Source organism: Amblyomma maculatum, chromosome 6, assembly GCF_055883805.1.
Source record: "Amblyomma maculatum isolate TAMU_Amacu chromosome 6, ASM5588380v1, whole genome shotgun sequence".
In the NCBI taxonomy this organism is placed as follows: domain Eukaryota; kingdom Metazoa; phylum Arthropoda; class Arachnida; order Ixodida; family Ixodidae; genus Amblyomma; species Amblyomma maculatum.
In genome coordinates, this window is record NC_139349.1 from 99,437,214 (window position 1) to 99,453,842 (window position 16,629).

At 43.0% G+C, this 16,629-nt stretch overlaps 2 protein-coding genes across 2 annotated transcripts in view; one reads left to right on the plus strand and one right to left on the minus strand.

The window, feature by feature from the left end:
* Window positions 1–4,050: 4,050 nt before the first annotated feature.
* LOC146186393 (cytochrome P450 3A19-like) lies at window positions 4,051–11,907 on the plus strand. Its single transcript, XM_084608039.1, has 5 exons — window positions 4,051–4,137; window positions 4,480–4,571; window positions 4,684–4,827; window positions 6,765–6,927; window positions 11,783–11,907. Exons 1-5 carry the CDS (start codon window positions 4,051–4,053, stop codon window positions 11,867–11,869), a joined length of 573 nt encoding a protein of 190 aa, XP_084464165.1. The 3' UTR covers window positions 11,870–11,907.
* Window positions 11,908–13,704: 1,797 nt separating this feature from the next.
* The window catches only part of LOC146186394 (cytochrome P450 3A24-like), a 32,954-nt gene continuing 30,029 nt past the window's right edge, over window positions 13,705–16,629 (minus strand). The window contains exon 14 of the mRNA XM_084607173.1: window positions 13,705–14,051. Within this exon, the coding sequence (XP_084463299.1) occupies window positions 13,959–14,051 (93 nt within the window). The 3' untranslated portion in view covers window positions 13,705–13,958. The remainder of the gene's footprint in view (window positions 14,052–16,629) is intronic.

The following is a 16,629-nucleotide window of genomic DNA, read 5'->3' on the forward strand; positions in this document are numbered from 1 at the left end:
GCGAAGCTCACTTGAAGATTTCAGTTCTGACAGAGACCAAGTGCCGAAGCGTTTTACTCACAAAACACTTGCTATATGAAACATCTATGTTGAGTGCTTAATTTGCGCTCTTAAATAAAGTGTTTTTCTTTCTCTCTCTCTCTTGCACGCTTGCGAACGACAATTTCCGAAAATGTAACATTTACTTCTGGGGAACTGCAGAAGAAAGAAGACTTTCTCCAAATGATGCTGGACGCCAAATCAGCTTCTAATGCGTATTCAGAACCTTTGGAGCGGTCAATACTGAGTCCCGAGGAAGTAACCTCTTTGCTGAAACCAGAACACGTGAAAAGTGAGTACTATTTTTCTATTTCTTCAGAGTGCGCGCTCATACAGGTTTGTTTGCGGAACCATATATTTGCCCCATTTATCGCCAAACATCTGCAAGAAAGCACAGTAATGCCACCTGCGAAACATTCCCAAGATACGTGTTCCACACGATCGAAAGCGCAGCAGAGCAGACAACGGCACATGAGCAACAGACACGAAGATTAGGACAATGTGTGTGTTTCTTTTTTTTTCTTCTGTGTGGATCTCTCTTCTGCTGCATTTTCCATCGTGTGCGATCAACTAGATAAAAGACAAACAACAATACTTGTTCCATTTAGTAAACTCTGTCCCTGTATGCGATCTCCTTCTATGTGCGTGTCCTAGTTACATGCTGTAGATTTTTTAATAACAGTTTACAGAAAACGTTCATACAGGATATAAATCAGAATCTACTGTAGAGCGGTCAAGCAGAAACACACCAGAGCTGCACTCGGACTGTCGTTGCACGCTTCTCCCATACGCTTTCTGCAATCAGTTTTACATTTCTTTGAATATTTGTGCAGTACACGATGACGCGTTGCTGTTTCGATGATGTTACCACCGAGAAGTGCAGTAATGAAGGAATTTAAGGCTTTCAAAGAGTCAAACGCTAAGGAGGAAGGCAGCTCTGCCATGCATAAGCGTGTGAAAGCATACCCCACTCGGGCCTGGCAACACTGGGCCGGCGCAATGAATCTGGTTAGAGAGTAGTTTCCTCACTGAACATCCACACTTAATTGATATGCAGGAGAACGGAGCGATCACATGCCAACACATGGAGAGCACTAGATGCTCCCCCTTCCGCAGAGGGCGATTATCGCCTTCGTTCAGGGCTGTTACTCAGTACTGCGAACGTAGTGTGCCTTCCCACTGTGTCTGACTAAGGTCACTAATAAAGTGCCTTCCCACTGTGTCTGACTAAGGTCACTAATAAAGTTTAGTGGGCATTTCAACTCACCATATGCACAATGATCCCCGTATAAGTCAAGGCTGTACAACCCGTATTCATTTCATACGACTTTCCTTCAAAACGTGGATAATCATTCCTGATCACTGTCTGTTGGAACTGTATTCCGGACGCAGTGGCATCAGGACGTTTGTTTTAAAAACAGCGCGTGACAACGGCGCATAGGAAGAACAAACAACGAAGTACTGACAATGCTTGGACTTGTCTGTGAACATGTGCAATAAAGTCAGCCATGCCCCTTCTGCTCTGACTTCACCTGGCATATGTGACCACAAAACCTTACACCCAACTAGAAATACGATAAACTATGCAATAATCTTTAACTGCAGACCCATTTTTCTGACTAGTGTACACTCTGAAACTTAAGAGCATATCATTTGCACTAAATAATTAAACCATCTTAACTGCAACAACTTTTTCCCTCAATGAAACTTTGTTTCTGAGCAGGATTTCTATGCAGTACACTATTAGCACAGTTAACGGTAACATGGCCAAGCAGAATACGTATTGTTATACTTCCGCGGGCTGTTTGATTTGATAGAGCCTGAACTACTGGTACAGAATCTGTCAGTTCTTAACAAGCCTACTAAACTTATGACTTGGAGAGAACCTTGTCTGCTCGGTAGAAGGCACGGATTGGTTCTCCTTGGTATGCCGCCATCTTGCGTCTCAGCTGGCGTTCCACGAGGATCGATTTAAGGCCCACTTTGTTCCTTGTTTTCTCAGAGACTTTGCTGAGCCTTTTTATTGCTGATTCTGGCTACATCTAATTCATTGTTGCGTCCATTGCGATAACTGCGAAATCGATCACGACTCCTTGCTTAAAGACCTCAACCGTCTTTGATCGCAGAGTATATGTGAAATCTGGAATTTAATATTTGGAAGAATGGCTTGATTATGGCCCGCAAATAAAGAAAAACGCGCTCTAATTCGTTATATTAGTAGTGGCACTAATTTGTACTTTGGCACAGAATATGAATATCTAGCTGTTATTTTTGCAAGCAGCGCGCAGTGGAAAACTGTATAGTATATTTAATTAAGGGCTAGAAAAGTTTGCCGGGTGCTAATATTTATTCCTGACGCTAACATTTGCGCTCTAGCGGAGTATCGATGTAACGTGAACCGCAGAGACAGAAGCACTCTGCCTGTAACAAAACAGCTGACGTCTTTGCACCAGTAATGTGCTTACAAATTTATTTTATGCAAAAATCAATGTATAGTTGTTTACTAAATGAGACTCCAATTTAATTTCACCATACTTTTAATCTCCATAAGTACACCAAATGCCAGTTCAATCTAGTCTCTTAAGGAGACGCTTTAAACTACTCAACTGATAAGCTCTTCTGTTTCACGCTGGCTGCGGCGCAAAGACCTGACCGAAGAGGAGGCCCTCTCACAGTGTGTGCTATTCTTCCTTGCTGGCCAAGACGCAACATCGTCCACCCTCTCGTTTGTAACCTACTTGCTGGCCCTCAACCCGGGAGTCCAGGATAAACTGCACGCTGAAGTCGACGACTGCTTCCGGAAGCATGTATGTATTTTACTTCACCTTCACTGCAATCAGCCCAAAGAGCAGCAGAAGCAAAGAACGAATTTCACTGCAAAGATCATTTTGATTGAGGGAGTCATTCTTATTAAAACTTAGAGTAGAACGAAGGCCTTTCTATGAGATAGGGACATATATTATGGTGAGGCTGCCCCCCAAAAAACATAAAATAATGTGCCTCTGCCCGTGCCACTAGGTATAACGGACTTAATGAGATAGGGACAGTGGGAAGAGCAAAGTTACATTGAACGGCCAATGCTTTCTTTAAGTGCTAATTCCCAAAGGGAAAGCAGTGTGAATCGGACCCTACCGTCATTACTTGGTGCAGCAGATTCACAGTACTCGTTGGCACATGTCATGAGATAATTTTCAACTGCTGGTGGAATTCCACGCATCCTCCACTTTTGACTGGGTACCTTAGTAATCACAAAGAGGAGCATCACTAGGAAACACGGGCACAAGAACAGGCTGTAAAACAGCAATAGCGCAGTCCTGTCTTTCAGCGTGTTCTTGTGTCCGTGTTTCCTTGCTCTGCTCCTCTCCATGATTGCCTCGCTGACTTTTCCACACGACAGTATTAATCACCTAAGTAACGCTTTACACTTGCGACTGTTGCCGCTTTGTTGTTCGGCGTCTGTCTCTAGGTCGCTCTGGTGCGCGAGAAGTTTGTGCCACGTAATAAACAGCTTTCTAAAATATTAATTTGAAGATTACGTCCGCAGTGAGCGTGCATCATGTGCTAGCTTCGTAAGTAAAAATTTCTCATGTTCTAGTTGATACGCCCCGCCGGGGTGGTGCAGTGGTAAGACGCCCGACTACTGTGCCGGAGTTCCCGGGATCGAATCCCGGCCTCGGCGGCTGCGTTTCGATGGCGGCGAAACGAAGTGGCGTCCGTGTGCTGTGCGATGTCAGCGCACGTTAAAGATCCCCAGGTGGTCGAAATTACTCCGTAGCCCTCCACTACGGCCCCCCTTTCTCTCTATCCACTTTCACTCCCACCTTCAACCCTTCCCTTACGGCGCGGTTCAGGTGTCCACAGAGCAAGTGTGACAGATACTGCGCCTTTCCCTTCCTATGAACCAACCAACCAACGAACCAACCAATCTAGTTGATACCGCAGCGCACCTCGCCGGTGCACGAGTGCTGTGCGCCTTTGTAAGCCTCTGGTAGGCGGTAGTTGGCAAGTCGCATGTCTGGGCACCTTATGATCGGTGGGTTGTATGACATCAAGAGACCACATAACATGCCGCCCTCACCAGGAGCTGCCAACTTGGATGTCTGCTTTGAGATGAGAAAGCGAGACTGAATTTAACCTTCCAGGACCCTTGGATCCCAACTTTCTAAGTCAGGCAGGCTCCCTAGACCATGCAGACACGTAGTCTTTGTGGGAGTTTGTGCTTAGGAATTTGTGGATAAGGATGTGTGTCAGATAACAGAGTTACAAATTAAGAAATTTGGATTAGGCTATATCAGTGAAGTGCATTATATGCCCGAACCATCATAAACGGAAGCCGCAGACGTTAGTCATTAACGCTGCAGTGTCATACCCTTAAAGAAAGGGCTCAAGATGTCCCCATAACTGTTATATTACTTGCAGTTCTTAACCTTCACTTTATAGGGAAACACACCCTCCTATGACGAAATCTCCAAGCTGCCTTATTTGGACAGCGTCCTGAACGAAGCGCTCCGAATGATGCCATCGGCAACAAGGTAACAATCATTTGTGACCAACCACAGTGTGCAAGCATCCAAACATCTTACAGCATGAGCTATCGGTACCAGCTTTACGTAATAATCATAACACTCGCTTTATCTCGAACAGGCTGGAGAGGGTCACGATTGAAGATTACGTTCTCGGTGACACCGGAATCAAGGTTCCTCGTGACTGCAGCATTGTGGTACCAATCTACGCAATGCATCACGATCCATATTTTTTCCCAGAGCCAGATGTCTTTAACCCCGACAGGTTAGTTGTGTCTGTAGCCTCTTGTGATGTACTCGTGAATAGCTACGCAATAACTAATTCACATATTTTTCAACGTTAATTAGTTTTCTGCATTGCTGTCACGGCAAACTTTCAGCATACGGTGCAGCAGAGGAGCATTCTTTACTTGAACTTCTCAGACTTCCGTTGTCAACTCAATAAAAGTTAATTCTACAGGATGGTTTTTCGTGTTTATAGAGAGCTAGAACACACGCTTGATCAGTGTTATTGGCCTGGTTATGAGTAGTCTTATGAGATGTGCGCTACATTATACTCAGCTGACACAACACAAATGTCTGATGCCACTTGTTCAGAAACTTTTTTTCTTCTAGCAGACATTTGTCTCTGTATAGACGCTTATTATTTTTTTTTGTTCGCATCAGAACAGAGTTGTCTCTATATAGGAAGTTTTGTTGCGCGTGCGGTCATTGAGTTATACTAATTTTACGCCACATTATTCTTGTATGTTTTCGACAAACGGCATCGAACCTATGTATACTAACTGTTTAGTTCTGTGCTAGAGATTCCGGCTTCTTGACTGCACAAGAATCTGTTCTACTAAAGTCATTTGCCTTTTCATGCTCGTCTCGCACCAAACTGCCTTTCTGACTCTCTTTCGTGCTAGTGGCGTGCCTTCTTTAAAGAGATATCCGCATTATTTTGCGTGCTAAACGAAATGGAGCTATTACTTTAAATGCGAGTGATAGAATACAAATATCAAGTATCATTTAAAAAAAAAAATGCACGCATCAGTACACTCTTATCGCCTCGTTTACTGTGCCTTAGTAGTCACTTCAAGGTTTTTCTCCTTGCCCCGCTGGGGTGGCGCAGTGGTTACGGTGAAAAGCAAGGCGGCCGTGTACTGTGCGATGTCAGTGCACGTTAAAAAACCCCACGTGGTAGAAATTTCTGGAGTCCTCCACTACGGCGTTTCTCATAGCCTGATTCGCTTTGGAATGTTAAAACCCACAAACCAAACCAAACCAAACCAAGTTTGTTTTTCATTCGTAACACAACACTTTAAATTTGAACTTGCAGTTGCGATGTTCAGCTACGCTTGTGATCTTAGTCACAATACTGCGCTGGCGAGTCATTACACATATTAATGGAGTTATTCACATGATCATATCAGACTAGGAGGAGGCTGACCATTCAAAACCAAAACCAATCTTCAGAAATGAGCTTCATTTTCCATGCTTATATCTCGAATTAAAACACTTCCATTAAACACCTTTCTATTGAAATTAAATATTTTTCGTCGCTGAGCGAAAGAAATTTAGAAAATATACACATCAGTAGCCTTTGAAAGCTAAGGTACTTCGCATGGGGGGCGCCGGCCTAATCAAACTTCAACATTGTCTTTTGTTCTTGCGCATACAACTGTATAGTCGATTGTGGTATTAGTTACCTTTTTTGTTGCAGTAAGTGCAGAACTGAACTCAGCTATACTCCAAAATTGATTAAATAGACTGGATGGGACGCAACTTGCCTAATTTATTTAGTTTAACGCTGCTGATCTATCATTGTTGATAGGAAGTCAGTCGACGGTGCTTGTTCCCAGAACAAATGTTTCTAAATGCTCGCTCAGAAACATCAATGAAATCTGAAATAAAGCATTTTCAGCGTTCATAAATAACAAATAAGTTGATAATTATTTTCACAACATTATGTTCAAATTAACTCCCTACCTGAATCGAGACAGAAACTTCATTATATGTGCATCATAATGCAGGAAATATACCTCTCAAGAAGACAACGACACGGTTACGTATGCTTTCATTGTGTGGGTGATTCAAAAGTATTCACTGTGCCATCCAAAGCGCTGTCAGAAATAATACACTCGAAACTTGCTTTCTCCCTGTTGTCGCTCCGAAAAGTTACGGTATACTTCCCTTTGCCGATTCATTTCTGCAACTCAGGTTCAGCAAGGAGAACGTTGGATCCATTGGTCTCTATACTTACCTACCATTTGGAGCCGGACCTAGGAACTGCCTGGGAATGAGATTCGCCGTGCAACTAATGAAGACGTGCCTCATTCATGTCATTCACAACGCCGAATTCGTCCGTTGCCCCGGAACCAAGGTTGCCATTTTTAAAATATCATTGTGTTGTGCACTGTACGTCATGAAATCAAACTTTCCTTAATAATCTAGGATACAAAAATGAAGCGGGCTTAAAGATCTCCTGAAATGCTTCTTGGGGTAACATTCTTATGCAAACAATTCATAAAGGCGGTGTTTGTGACTATTCGAGCCAGATTTGAAAGAATTACGTGGAACCAATAATTTGCATACAAGGTCTAAAACGTGGTCCTGGCAATCGCTCGCAGCCAATTTGGGCGACACATCGTCGCGCGCGAGCTCCCCACTGACGTCAGTGGGGCTGGTTGGCGCGCCCGCTTACTGGTCGCTCCCAACTTAGGCAAGCGGGACGGGGCGTAGTGGGCGCCGTCGCAACTTGTCTTCTTTTTTTCTTGCGCGCCGGCGTGGTTTGATTGGAGGGAGGGGGGGGGGGGGGGGGGGGAGGGGGAGGACTGGCATCATTGTCGATCGCTCATATGTGCGGTGCTAATGAAGCTAGCATAAAATATTTTGCGTTGCAGAGGTGCTTGACAAGATACTTATTGCTAGTGCACGCGTTTTATTATTCTAGCAAATAGCTTTCCATGAGCCCTTAAAGCGGCAGTAATCGTGCGGGAAGATAGAGGAAATAGTAAGAAGGTATTGCACGCCCATAAAGTTAGCGCTAAAACTATATTTTATTCGCAGAGAATGCTCTGTATCCTGCTATAATAAGAAAATGATGTCTGGAGATGTGTTCATCACGAGTATAGGACAGCGCTGATGCAGATAGCAAGTTCTTAAGGGACTGACAAAAGATACGGGTCTTTGCGTTGTTAATGTTAAAGTCAGGTATGATTTAAAGCCAAAAACGTCCTGTGACCTGCCCCTTAAAATTTTTTAATTGTCTGAACTAGACATTTCGCACCTCTCTGCTGCTAATAGAAGCCAATTTTAAGAGTCAGCACGTTACGAGAACGCTTGTAGAACTTGACCAGAGCTGCAGGAATTGCTTATGGCTTAGGGTCGATGAACAAACAAACCTCGGTGATTGCGCCATTTGATGCGAATCTAATATGATGTGCTAGCTGCAGACACAGGAGCACAAGAAAAAGAGGCACACAGGGCATCACTGTTCATGTTTTTCTTTAGTTCTCGTGTCTTACGCTGGTGCAATATGTTGGCATAGAGTTTATCATTATATGGCCTAGAGGGAAAGCTGGCGGCGCTGAACTTCTGCCACCATGAAAACCTTCGCGAGCATCTTAACTGAATGCCTAGAATTATGGGGTGCCGCGATACCTGATGTAGGAAAGTCAGACTTTCTCTAGCCCATAGTGTTTCATTACTCAAGAACGGCATTCCCAAAAAACAGTTCTTGTCGTGTTTTTTTTTTTTTCCGGAATACATGCAAATATGATTTCAACGAAGAGCGGATATATGCGGTTTCTGTGTAATAAACCTCACTATTGGGATTGAGAGGGAAATGTCAACAGTAGGCGCAATAGTCCTCGCTTTATATTTAACTTTTATCGGAACATTTCATTTCAGCCTGGGTCAGAAAATGTTCAGCATGTCACTGGTTGCCGTAGGAGGTGACGGTGAATAAAGGAAATTATGCGTTTAGAAGTGTGACGTTTGTCGACAGACTTAAGTTCTGTTCACCCGCAGATATCGAGGCCAAGCGGTAGCCACGAATGGCGTGCATGCACTAGAGTTCGTTAATGCATTTACAAACATATGTGCAGTAACGCTTCTTAGCATGAACACTGCCATAATGTACTTGTGGTAAAACAGATTACCACGTCGTGCTTTCTGGTCTTCTTTGCAAAGTTCATACACTCAGTTCCAGGACATGATAACTCTCACTTGGAGTGCGCAGATGACTTTCTCGAGGTGCGAACATAGTGAGACAAAGCGAATTATGTTATGCGCGAAAAATTGTTTTTAAAGGTTTGCTGCAGTCATCTTTCATTTTGGGTAAATTGTACACTTCAGCGCTTTTCTGCTCATTTATCAGAATTAATGACCAGATAATTAAATGTTAAAACATCTAAGCTTCTAAACAACATTTCATTTTCAATATTTTACATCCAATGCTTATTGTTCTACAATAGGTAGCGTGTCGCCACATGATGCGTAATGGGTCCATGGCGGCTGTGAAGTGCTCTTTCAGAAACTTGCATAAATGATGGCGCCAGCTTTCGTTCTAGTTAATAGTTAGCAACTTGTTTCAATGTTTCAATGCTATGCTATTGCGATCTGTGAGTTCGCTAACAAGCTCCCATCAGAGCAGCGTGAAGTACCGACTTGCCAGTAAGCTATGTCAATATACATAGCTCAAGAAATGCGCACTCAGGAAACAGAGAATATAACACCTCACGGGCGCAGGTTGATGCTTCTGAAAGATGTCTTGAAGTGTGAATGGACGCATATCTTAATTTATCCGGTGCGTATTACACTGGTTAAGAAGGTCAGGAGTTAGTGCTACAATAAATTTATTGCCCGTGATCGCTGGCGGTTGTTCATGAGCCTCTAGAAACACTAGAAAAACAAAACTGCTAGTCAACTCTCCTATACTTCGCGTTTTCCAGCTTAAAGCTTGTATAGTCGAACTGAAATATATTCAATCTGTATTTAATAGTCTCAACAACCCCCTCGAAATCCCTCGTACCGCCATTATTAGCGTTTTTCGAACTTGCGGTGGGTAGAACAGTCGATATATCTAATAGCACGGTGGCACCTCTATCGTTGGTGGGTTGGTTGACTTGTTGAGTTTAACGTCCCAAAGCGACTCAGGCTATGAGAGACGCCGTAATGGAGGACTCCGGAAATTTCGACCACCTGGGGTTCTTTAACGTGCACTAACATCTCACAGCACATGGGCCCCTAGCTTTTCGCCTCCACATAAAAGCGGCCGCCGTGGCCGGGATTCGATCTCGCATCCCTATCCTTGTAGATAGGTAGTATGTATGTATGTATGTATGTATGTATGTATGTATGTATGTATGTATGTATGTATGTATGTATGTATGTATGTATGTATGTATGTATGTATGTATGTATGTATGTATGTATGTATGTATGTATGTATGTATGTATGTATGTATGTATGTATGTATGTATGTATGTATGTATGTATGTATGTATGTATGTATGTATGTATGTATGTATGTATGTATGTATGTATGTATGTATGTATGTATGTATGTATGTATGTATGTATGTATGTATGTATGTATGTATGTATGTATGTATGTATGTATGTATGTATGTATGTATGTATGTATGTATGTATGTATGTATGTATGTATGTATGTATGTATGTATGTATGTATGTATGTATGTATGTATGTATGTATGTATGTATGTACAGCCTTTATCAAAAGTTTACAGCCAAGGGTATCTATTTATGAGCGATACTATGCGGCTCGTAATACATTCCCAGGTTTCCATACTTGCTGAAGGCAAAAAGATTTTTCGTCCTACATTCTCCAATGGCTAGGACTTCCACGATTATTACAGAAGTCGTATTATACGCCTTAAAAGCAAACCCTCTGGTCTGTAAACTTTTGATAAAGGCTTTACGTATGTATGTATGTATGCATGTATGTATGTATGTATATATGTATGTATGTATGTATGTATGTATGTATGTATGTATGTATGTATGTATGTATGTATGTATGTATGTATGTATGTATGTATGTATGTATGTATGTATGTATGTATGTATGTATGTATGTATGTATGTATGTATGTATGTATGAGGACAGACAAAAGCCCTAGCGACCAGGAAAAAATTAATTTAGATTCAATAATAAACCTGAAGGGGAGGAAATCCCGAGGTTAATGTGTTAACCGCCGAGCGAACCATCCCACAGCTAAAGGCTTACTGAGTACCGCCCAAACAAGAGTAAATTTGGAACAGTCAAAGATGTAGTTTGTTACAAGGAATCTCGATGAAAGGTTTTCGGAGGAAGGCGAAACGACGACAAGACAGGAAAAATAATCCAACTTATCGGGTTAATTTGAACTCATGGCTTAGGGAGAACAACCAGATCTATGGAGATAGAAGTTAAGGGGGGGGGGGGGATTCTAAACCTGGAATTTATCAAGACATTTCGCATGAAGTGAAAGCCACATACTTGGATTCCATTTATACTGCGACAACTGAAAAGCGCCAAAAGATAAGAAGGGCAAATTGGAGTGCTTCAAACAAAGAAGATGTTTGTTTGAATCGTGCACCCATAAAGGAGTAACGCTTCTCCTGAGTGCGCACTTCGTTCTTCGAAGAGTGTCGACGGAGTGCCCTTGGGCACTTGCTGGTAGCGACAGCGCTGCGAAACTGTGTGTTGAGAGAACGTGGGGTAACCTTGAGAATATAATTTGGCCTCTTGTGCTAATTCTCAACGCCACGTCTTCCTCGTGCGGTGAAGCTAACGACAGAGGTTAAAACTAAAAGCGGCTCTCTCTTAGCGTGGTTCACTACAAAAGGCGCCGAAACAAACCTTGATCTCAAGGAGATTTTTCTATTTATAGCGGCTTGGTAAAAGCTCGATATATATTTGTAGGCAGTGGCTGGATGCAAAGTTTCGTCCACTGCAGCTTCGATGTGAAGTCGGTTAGGCTTAGCGGCACTTACGAGCGGTGCGCTGCCAGAACTCCGGTGTGCGGCACGTCGCTGCAAGAAGCGCGTCACTAACATGGTAAAAGTTGGATACATCCGTATTCTACTGTATACGATTGGATGATACCATAATAAATTACAAGCCTTTCACCTCATGAATTACGCGAACGTAATGCACGTTTAAACTTGACGTCAAAACTACTGCTCAAAATGAGAAAAATATTTTTTTCGCATGTTCCTGGCACAGACTACCCCGGAGTTTCACACTGGCTATGGTCTTCTGCAACCGAAAGAACTTATTGTGGGTATCCGAAAAAGGAGCAATAATGTGTAAGAGAGGATATGCATCGCATCTCATCCAAGATTTATCAAGGAATACGAATAAAAAATATATTCCATCTATTGTTTTGTTTTCTTATAATTCATGGTGAGCAGGTATTTTTAATGGTATGTATACTGCACTGCTAAAATCGAAACAAAATCGCCAAGTTACTATTTCTATTGTAATGTCAGCAAAGGCAGTGGCATGCCTTTAAATGACATAATAAACGGGCAATTTTGTAGCGGCTTTAGTATTTCAAAAATGGTGGCTCTGTGAAATCAGCGATGTTCAATGACGTCATTGTAATGATCAGCATGAATACTAGTTATAATTTTCCTAAACCTTGATGCTTTTCGCGTCCTTACTTAAGAATTTCGCTTCTTGTTGGCAATGCGTAACTATCTACTCGTAACCACAGGCCTTTTCCCTCGAGCAGCAAGGAACATTGATTTCTCGGTAGCGTTCAGGGCGAGGTTTCTTGTTCTTTTTGGTCAGTGCATGGACACTGCAATTGTCTTTTGCTTTAGGAACTTGCCCATTATAAATACCTCGCTTCCATACAAGCGCGTGCTGGATTCCCTGTGCGCCACTATATTGCTGAGCAGTTTAATGTCCTGGGATTGATTCAAGCATCACGGAAGCGCTTTCTAAAGCACGATGCAAGACCGATGCAGCAGCGGAGACTCACTTCATATTCTCAACTGGAACTTCGCGGGATGATTAACCAAGTTATGAATATCCTCACCATTGACGTAATATGTTTCCTGCTTACAGTCTGAAGTCTTCACGAAAGAACCAAGGTAAGCGGAAAAAGCGTAACCTCATTTAGCAAGTGTAGGCTAGATCCACCAATGACTAAATATTGTATGTAGCGTGTTCCAACAGTGATTCTAGGCGAATATTGGTACATTTATTTACTCCGAATCGCGGTAAACAAGGCAATCCCTCCGAAATTTGCACCCCAATGCGCCTTGATGTCATTATACAAAGGCCATGACTACGTAAATCACCGAATACTTTACCCGTGATCCTCATATTTTTAGTGCACAGGCAGCGATACGATTGCCAGAGCTAACCAAAAAGCTTACTTTTGCCTAGCTGGTTGCCTAGCAACTGCGACTCCAACCGTTGTGATGTCACAGATCTGGCGAGTAGGATGACGGCGTGCACAACAGGTACTCTTGTTGCGGAAATTCTGGGACCCTATCCCCTATTGCTCGCCATTGGCTTGTACAGTATCACTAACGGTCCTCCATGTAGTACCAAATTTACTCTTTGAATAAGAACTGTGATGCAACCGCTTTCAGCATTGAGTTCAGTGTGGTGTTATACGATTTTGTCTTCCATTTAGAATTCTAGCCGATAACGTATGTTCCTAGTCTTGCATGCCGCCACACATGCAATTAGGTCATTTAACACTACCGATCTCTTCGGCAGTCTTTCAGTACTAAAACTTTACACTAAACCACGCCAAATCATGCCAAACAAGATTTTCACGCCTTTTCATTAGTTTGCGTGGTTATTCTCTGGCTGGTTGTGCTACACTAAACATCCGGATGGCAAAATTTATAAGACCGAACTGAAGCTTCCGTGGTCGAAAAGGTAGATATAGCCACTCACCCATCTTGTCCGCTCCGGCATACACGTAGCGGTTGCCAGAGCAGAGAAGAACATTACAGCCTTTTCCACGGTTTTATACTCCACCTGAATCTAAGATTCCTTTCAGCCTTTTTGACATCCTTGCGGTGCTCGAAGTTTGTCTGTTTCTATGCTTTCGTATCTGTCTCCATAACGAGCAACATTCAAGACGTTCCGCGCGAGGTCTAGTATCTTTGGAGCCAGCAAAATGAACGCACACAAACCGATAATTTATTTCAGATATTGCAAATACGCTTGTAGTCTCTATGTACACGCATGTCCCAGTTTCGGGAGAAATTGTGACATGTAGGAATGCGAAGAACCAGCGCTCTCCTGCAATAAATCCGCCTGAATATGTTAGCCGCGGTGACTAGGGGAGTATATGCCCAAGGGCAGAATGTCCTCCCATTAGTGTGCAGGCGTTCGATGGTGATCTTGAAGCCATCAGCAAAAGGATGTTTTGTTATTGTGCAGGTGCTGTCGACCTCTTCCGTATGCCGACAATAGCACCCGCGATTCTCAGTGAGCCGAGTCCTTGTTTGATCTCCAGAGGAACCTGCAAGACATTACACATGCTGAAATTAGTTCCATAGACGCACAGTGGACAAGTCGTATTTCTGTCATCCACTCAGTTATTGTTAGCAAAGCTTCAACCCTTCCCCCGCCTCGAATGCATAGGGCGTCTCATGTTGGATTTTTTAGTCATGCGAATGACAATAATTTACGGAAGTGAGCCATGAACTATAGTCTAAGATGGATAGATGGATCAGCAGCGCATGGAACCGTTTGGTGGCTGTTTTACGAATGCTCTGTCGGCACGCTCAGGTCTAGTTGTCATAATTTTACTACGACAATATTGACGATTTTTGTGCCATCGGCGCCAGACTTCGGCCTCATGGTGATCCCTTGAAACGGAACAATTGCAAGACAGATTCGCCTCGCATGCTTTCGGTGCAGATCATAGAAAGCGATCCCGGATATGTCCACCTGGGATTGCTGAGGAAATAAAAAGTTTTAAGTGAAATATATGGGAATGTCGGAAGATATTGCAGTGTTTTGCAACGTCAGCAGCCTTAAGAGATTGAAGCTCAGGATTCTGAAACCGTGTCTTGGCAAGTCAGTCACAGCGAGGATAGTCATGTGTTCACGCTTTTTTGCAAGGATGTATTCTGCTAAGAAAGAAAATGGTGCTGTTACAGAGTGATTTTATTTAATATAAAACTGAACTCTGGATTTATTAGCTCCTTCGAACCAACTGCGACGCTGGCAGAATTGTACCTCGTAGTTACCTCAGTTGCAATTATAGTGTCGGTATTTTATCATTTTCTCTTTGCGTTTTATAGTGTTGCATCGGGGCCTGTTTATTCAAAATACTCTTCTTTCACCGTCTCCAAAATAATGGACTGATGCGAAGGGGCCATAGTGGCGAAAGACAAGCGTGTTTGAATGCATAGGTAAACAGGCAAAAAACTAAATCAAGTGGCGAGGCAGGTGGAGTTAACTCTCTGGAAAAAGGTAGGTATATACACATTAGACTACGTAGGTAGATTTCACATCATTGGTTTCGCGAATAGAAGGTGAATCACCGGCAAGTGAAAACAAGAATTAAGACCCAAGCTACGGATCGCTTTGTCGCACCTCTGAGAAGCGCCTGAGCTCACGTGGTATCGTAAAGACGTGAAGCTTGTCGCGAAGACCTCCAGTGGTCCTCTGCATATCGAACGATGCAGTATCGCGCCGTAGCAATACTGTGTAAAACTAAAAGCGACGAACAAGCACACTGTTCTAAACATATGTGTTGCGTGCTAAGATTTCTTCCGCGGCTCATTGCTGTTGCTTCAGGACTCTCAACAATTACGAATTTCTCACGGTCGTCCATGGTGAACACGTGAGGAGCTAATCGCTCTCTTCGAAGTGCGTGGCGCCTGAAATGGCCGCATATGGAAGAAAGCAAGCATTTTGGGACCTTGAGACGATGATTCGCATGGCCTGTCATGTCGCTTCTTTGTCCGAACAGGTTCAACACACCGGGGCGTCTAATACAGTGACCGCTCCGAATAGAATGACTAAGCACTTGCGTGCTCAGTTTAAGAATGGACGACCCTGAATGTGCACGCATCTTGATCGCTTAACTGAACTAACGACCACATCCAAATGAAACAGAAGATTGGCTTTCTGATTTAAAATACAAACCGAATGCAGCTGGAAATGAAACCATCACGAAACACCTCAGCTTTCAGCGCCATGCTAATATTTCACAAAGCCTTGTTTATTTGTAACGATTACTTGCTCTCGCCTTCTTTCTGATTTTCCTGATGTGCAGTAACATTCCGCGCGCCGATCATGACATCGCTAAAAACACCCGAAAAGTACACGGGACGATCGTGTGCGATTTCTTTCTCAAAGCGGCCATTTGTAGACATAGGCCCACGATCTCCTGTCTGCCAGCGGTTCCTTTCTCTACATGGACTAAAACAAACACTTTAGGTAAAACTATAGGAGCACTCATTGTGATTTATCTGTGCAGTAAAAAATTATTGATGTGCCCTAGCCGACTACCGATGGAGATCTTTCTATAGCCAATGTCTTGTCTCACCTGCGGTGATACTCATAGTTCGTGTAAGTCGCCAATGCTTTATGCATGCCCACGTAGAGGTTTGTGTGTGCCTGTTGACCGAAATTTATTACACGTATAAGAACGTAAAAACGAATGGCGATAGTTTGCCTTTTTCTCTGGCCTATGCAAAAGAAAATTACCCATGAATATTGTCCCAAGTTTTCTTTTGCCGGCACTTTCCAAGTAACCCTTCCACCTGTGTACGTCTGCCTCTAAAAGTTACTACAAAGCCTGACTTCAAATTCATGGTATTGAACCTTAAAAGCTTAGTTGATATGATAGCTTTGCACTAAGCACTGCTCCACAATAATCACCTTCAATTGGTTGTAATTAGTAGTGCCTGTCAGGATACAAGATAGTAGTTGAAGGATGTGGCCACTTTTGCTGGCCGTAAACGGGTAGACAAGTGATATATATTTGCAAGTTGTTGACGCAGCGTCTACGGCAAAGCTTCTCACGGTTTTTTTTTTTTCGAGGGCGGGGGGTGAAAGGGCACACTTTTTTTACTTACTCTGTC

Coding starts and splice junctions, on each gene's coding strand:
- LOC146186393 (XM_084608039.1), top strand. CDS start 4,051: ATGTCTGGGCACCTTATGATCGGTGGGTTGTATGACATCAAGAGACCA. Junction 4,572..4,683: donor ATGATGCCATCGGCAACAAG/GTAACAATCATT, acceptor TATCTCGAACAG/GCTGGAGAGGGTCACGATTG. Junction 6,928..11,782: donor TCCGTTGCCCCGGAACCAAG/GTTGCCATTTTT, acceptor TTCCTGGCACAG/ACTACCCCGGAGTTTCACAC.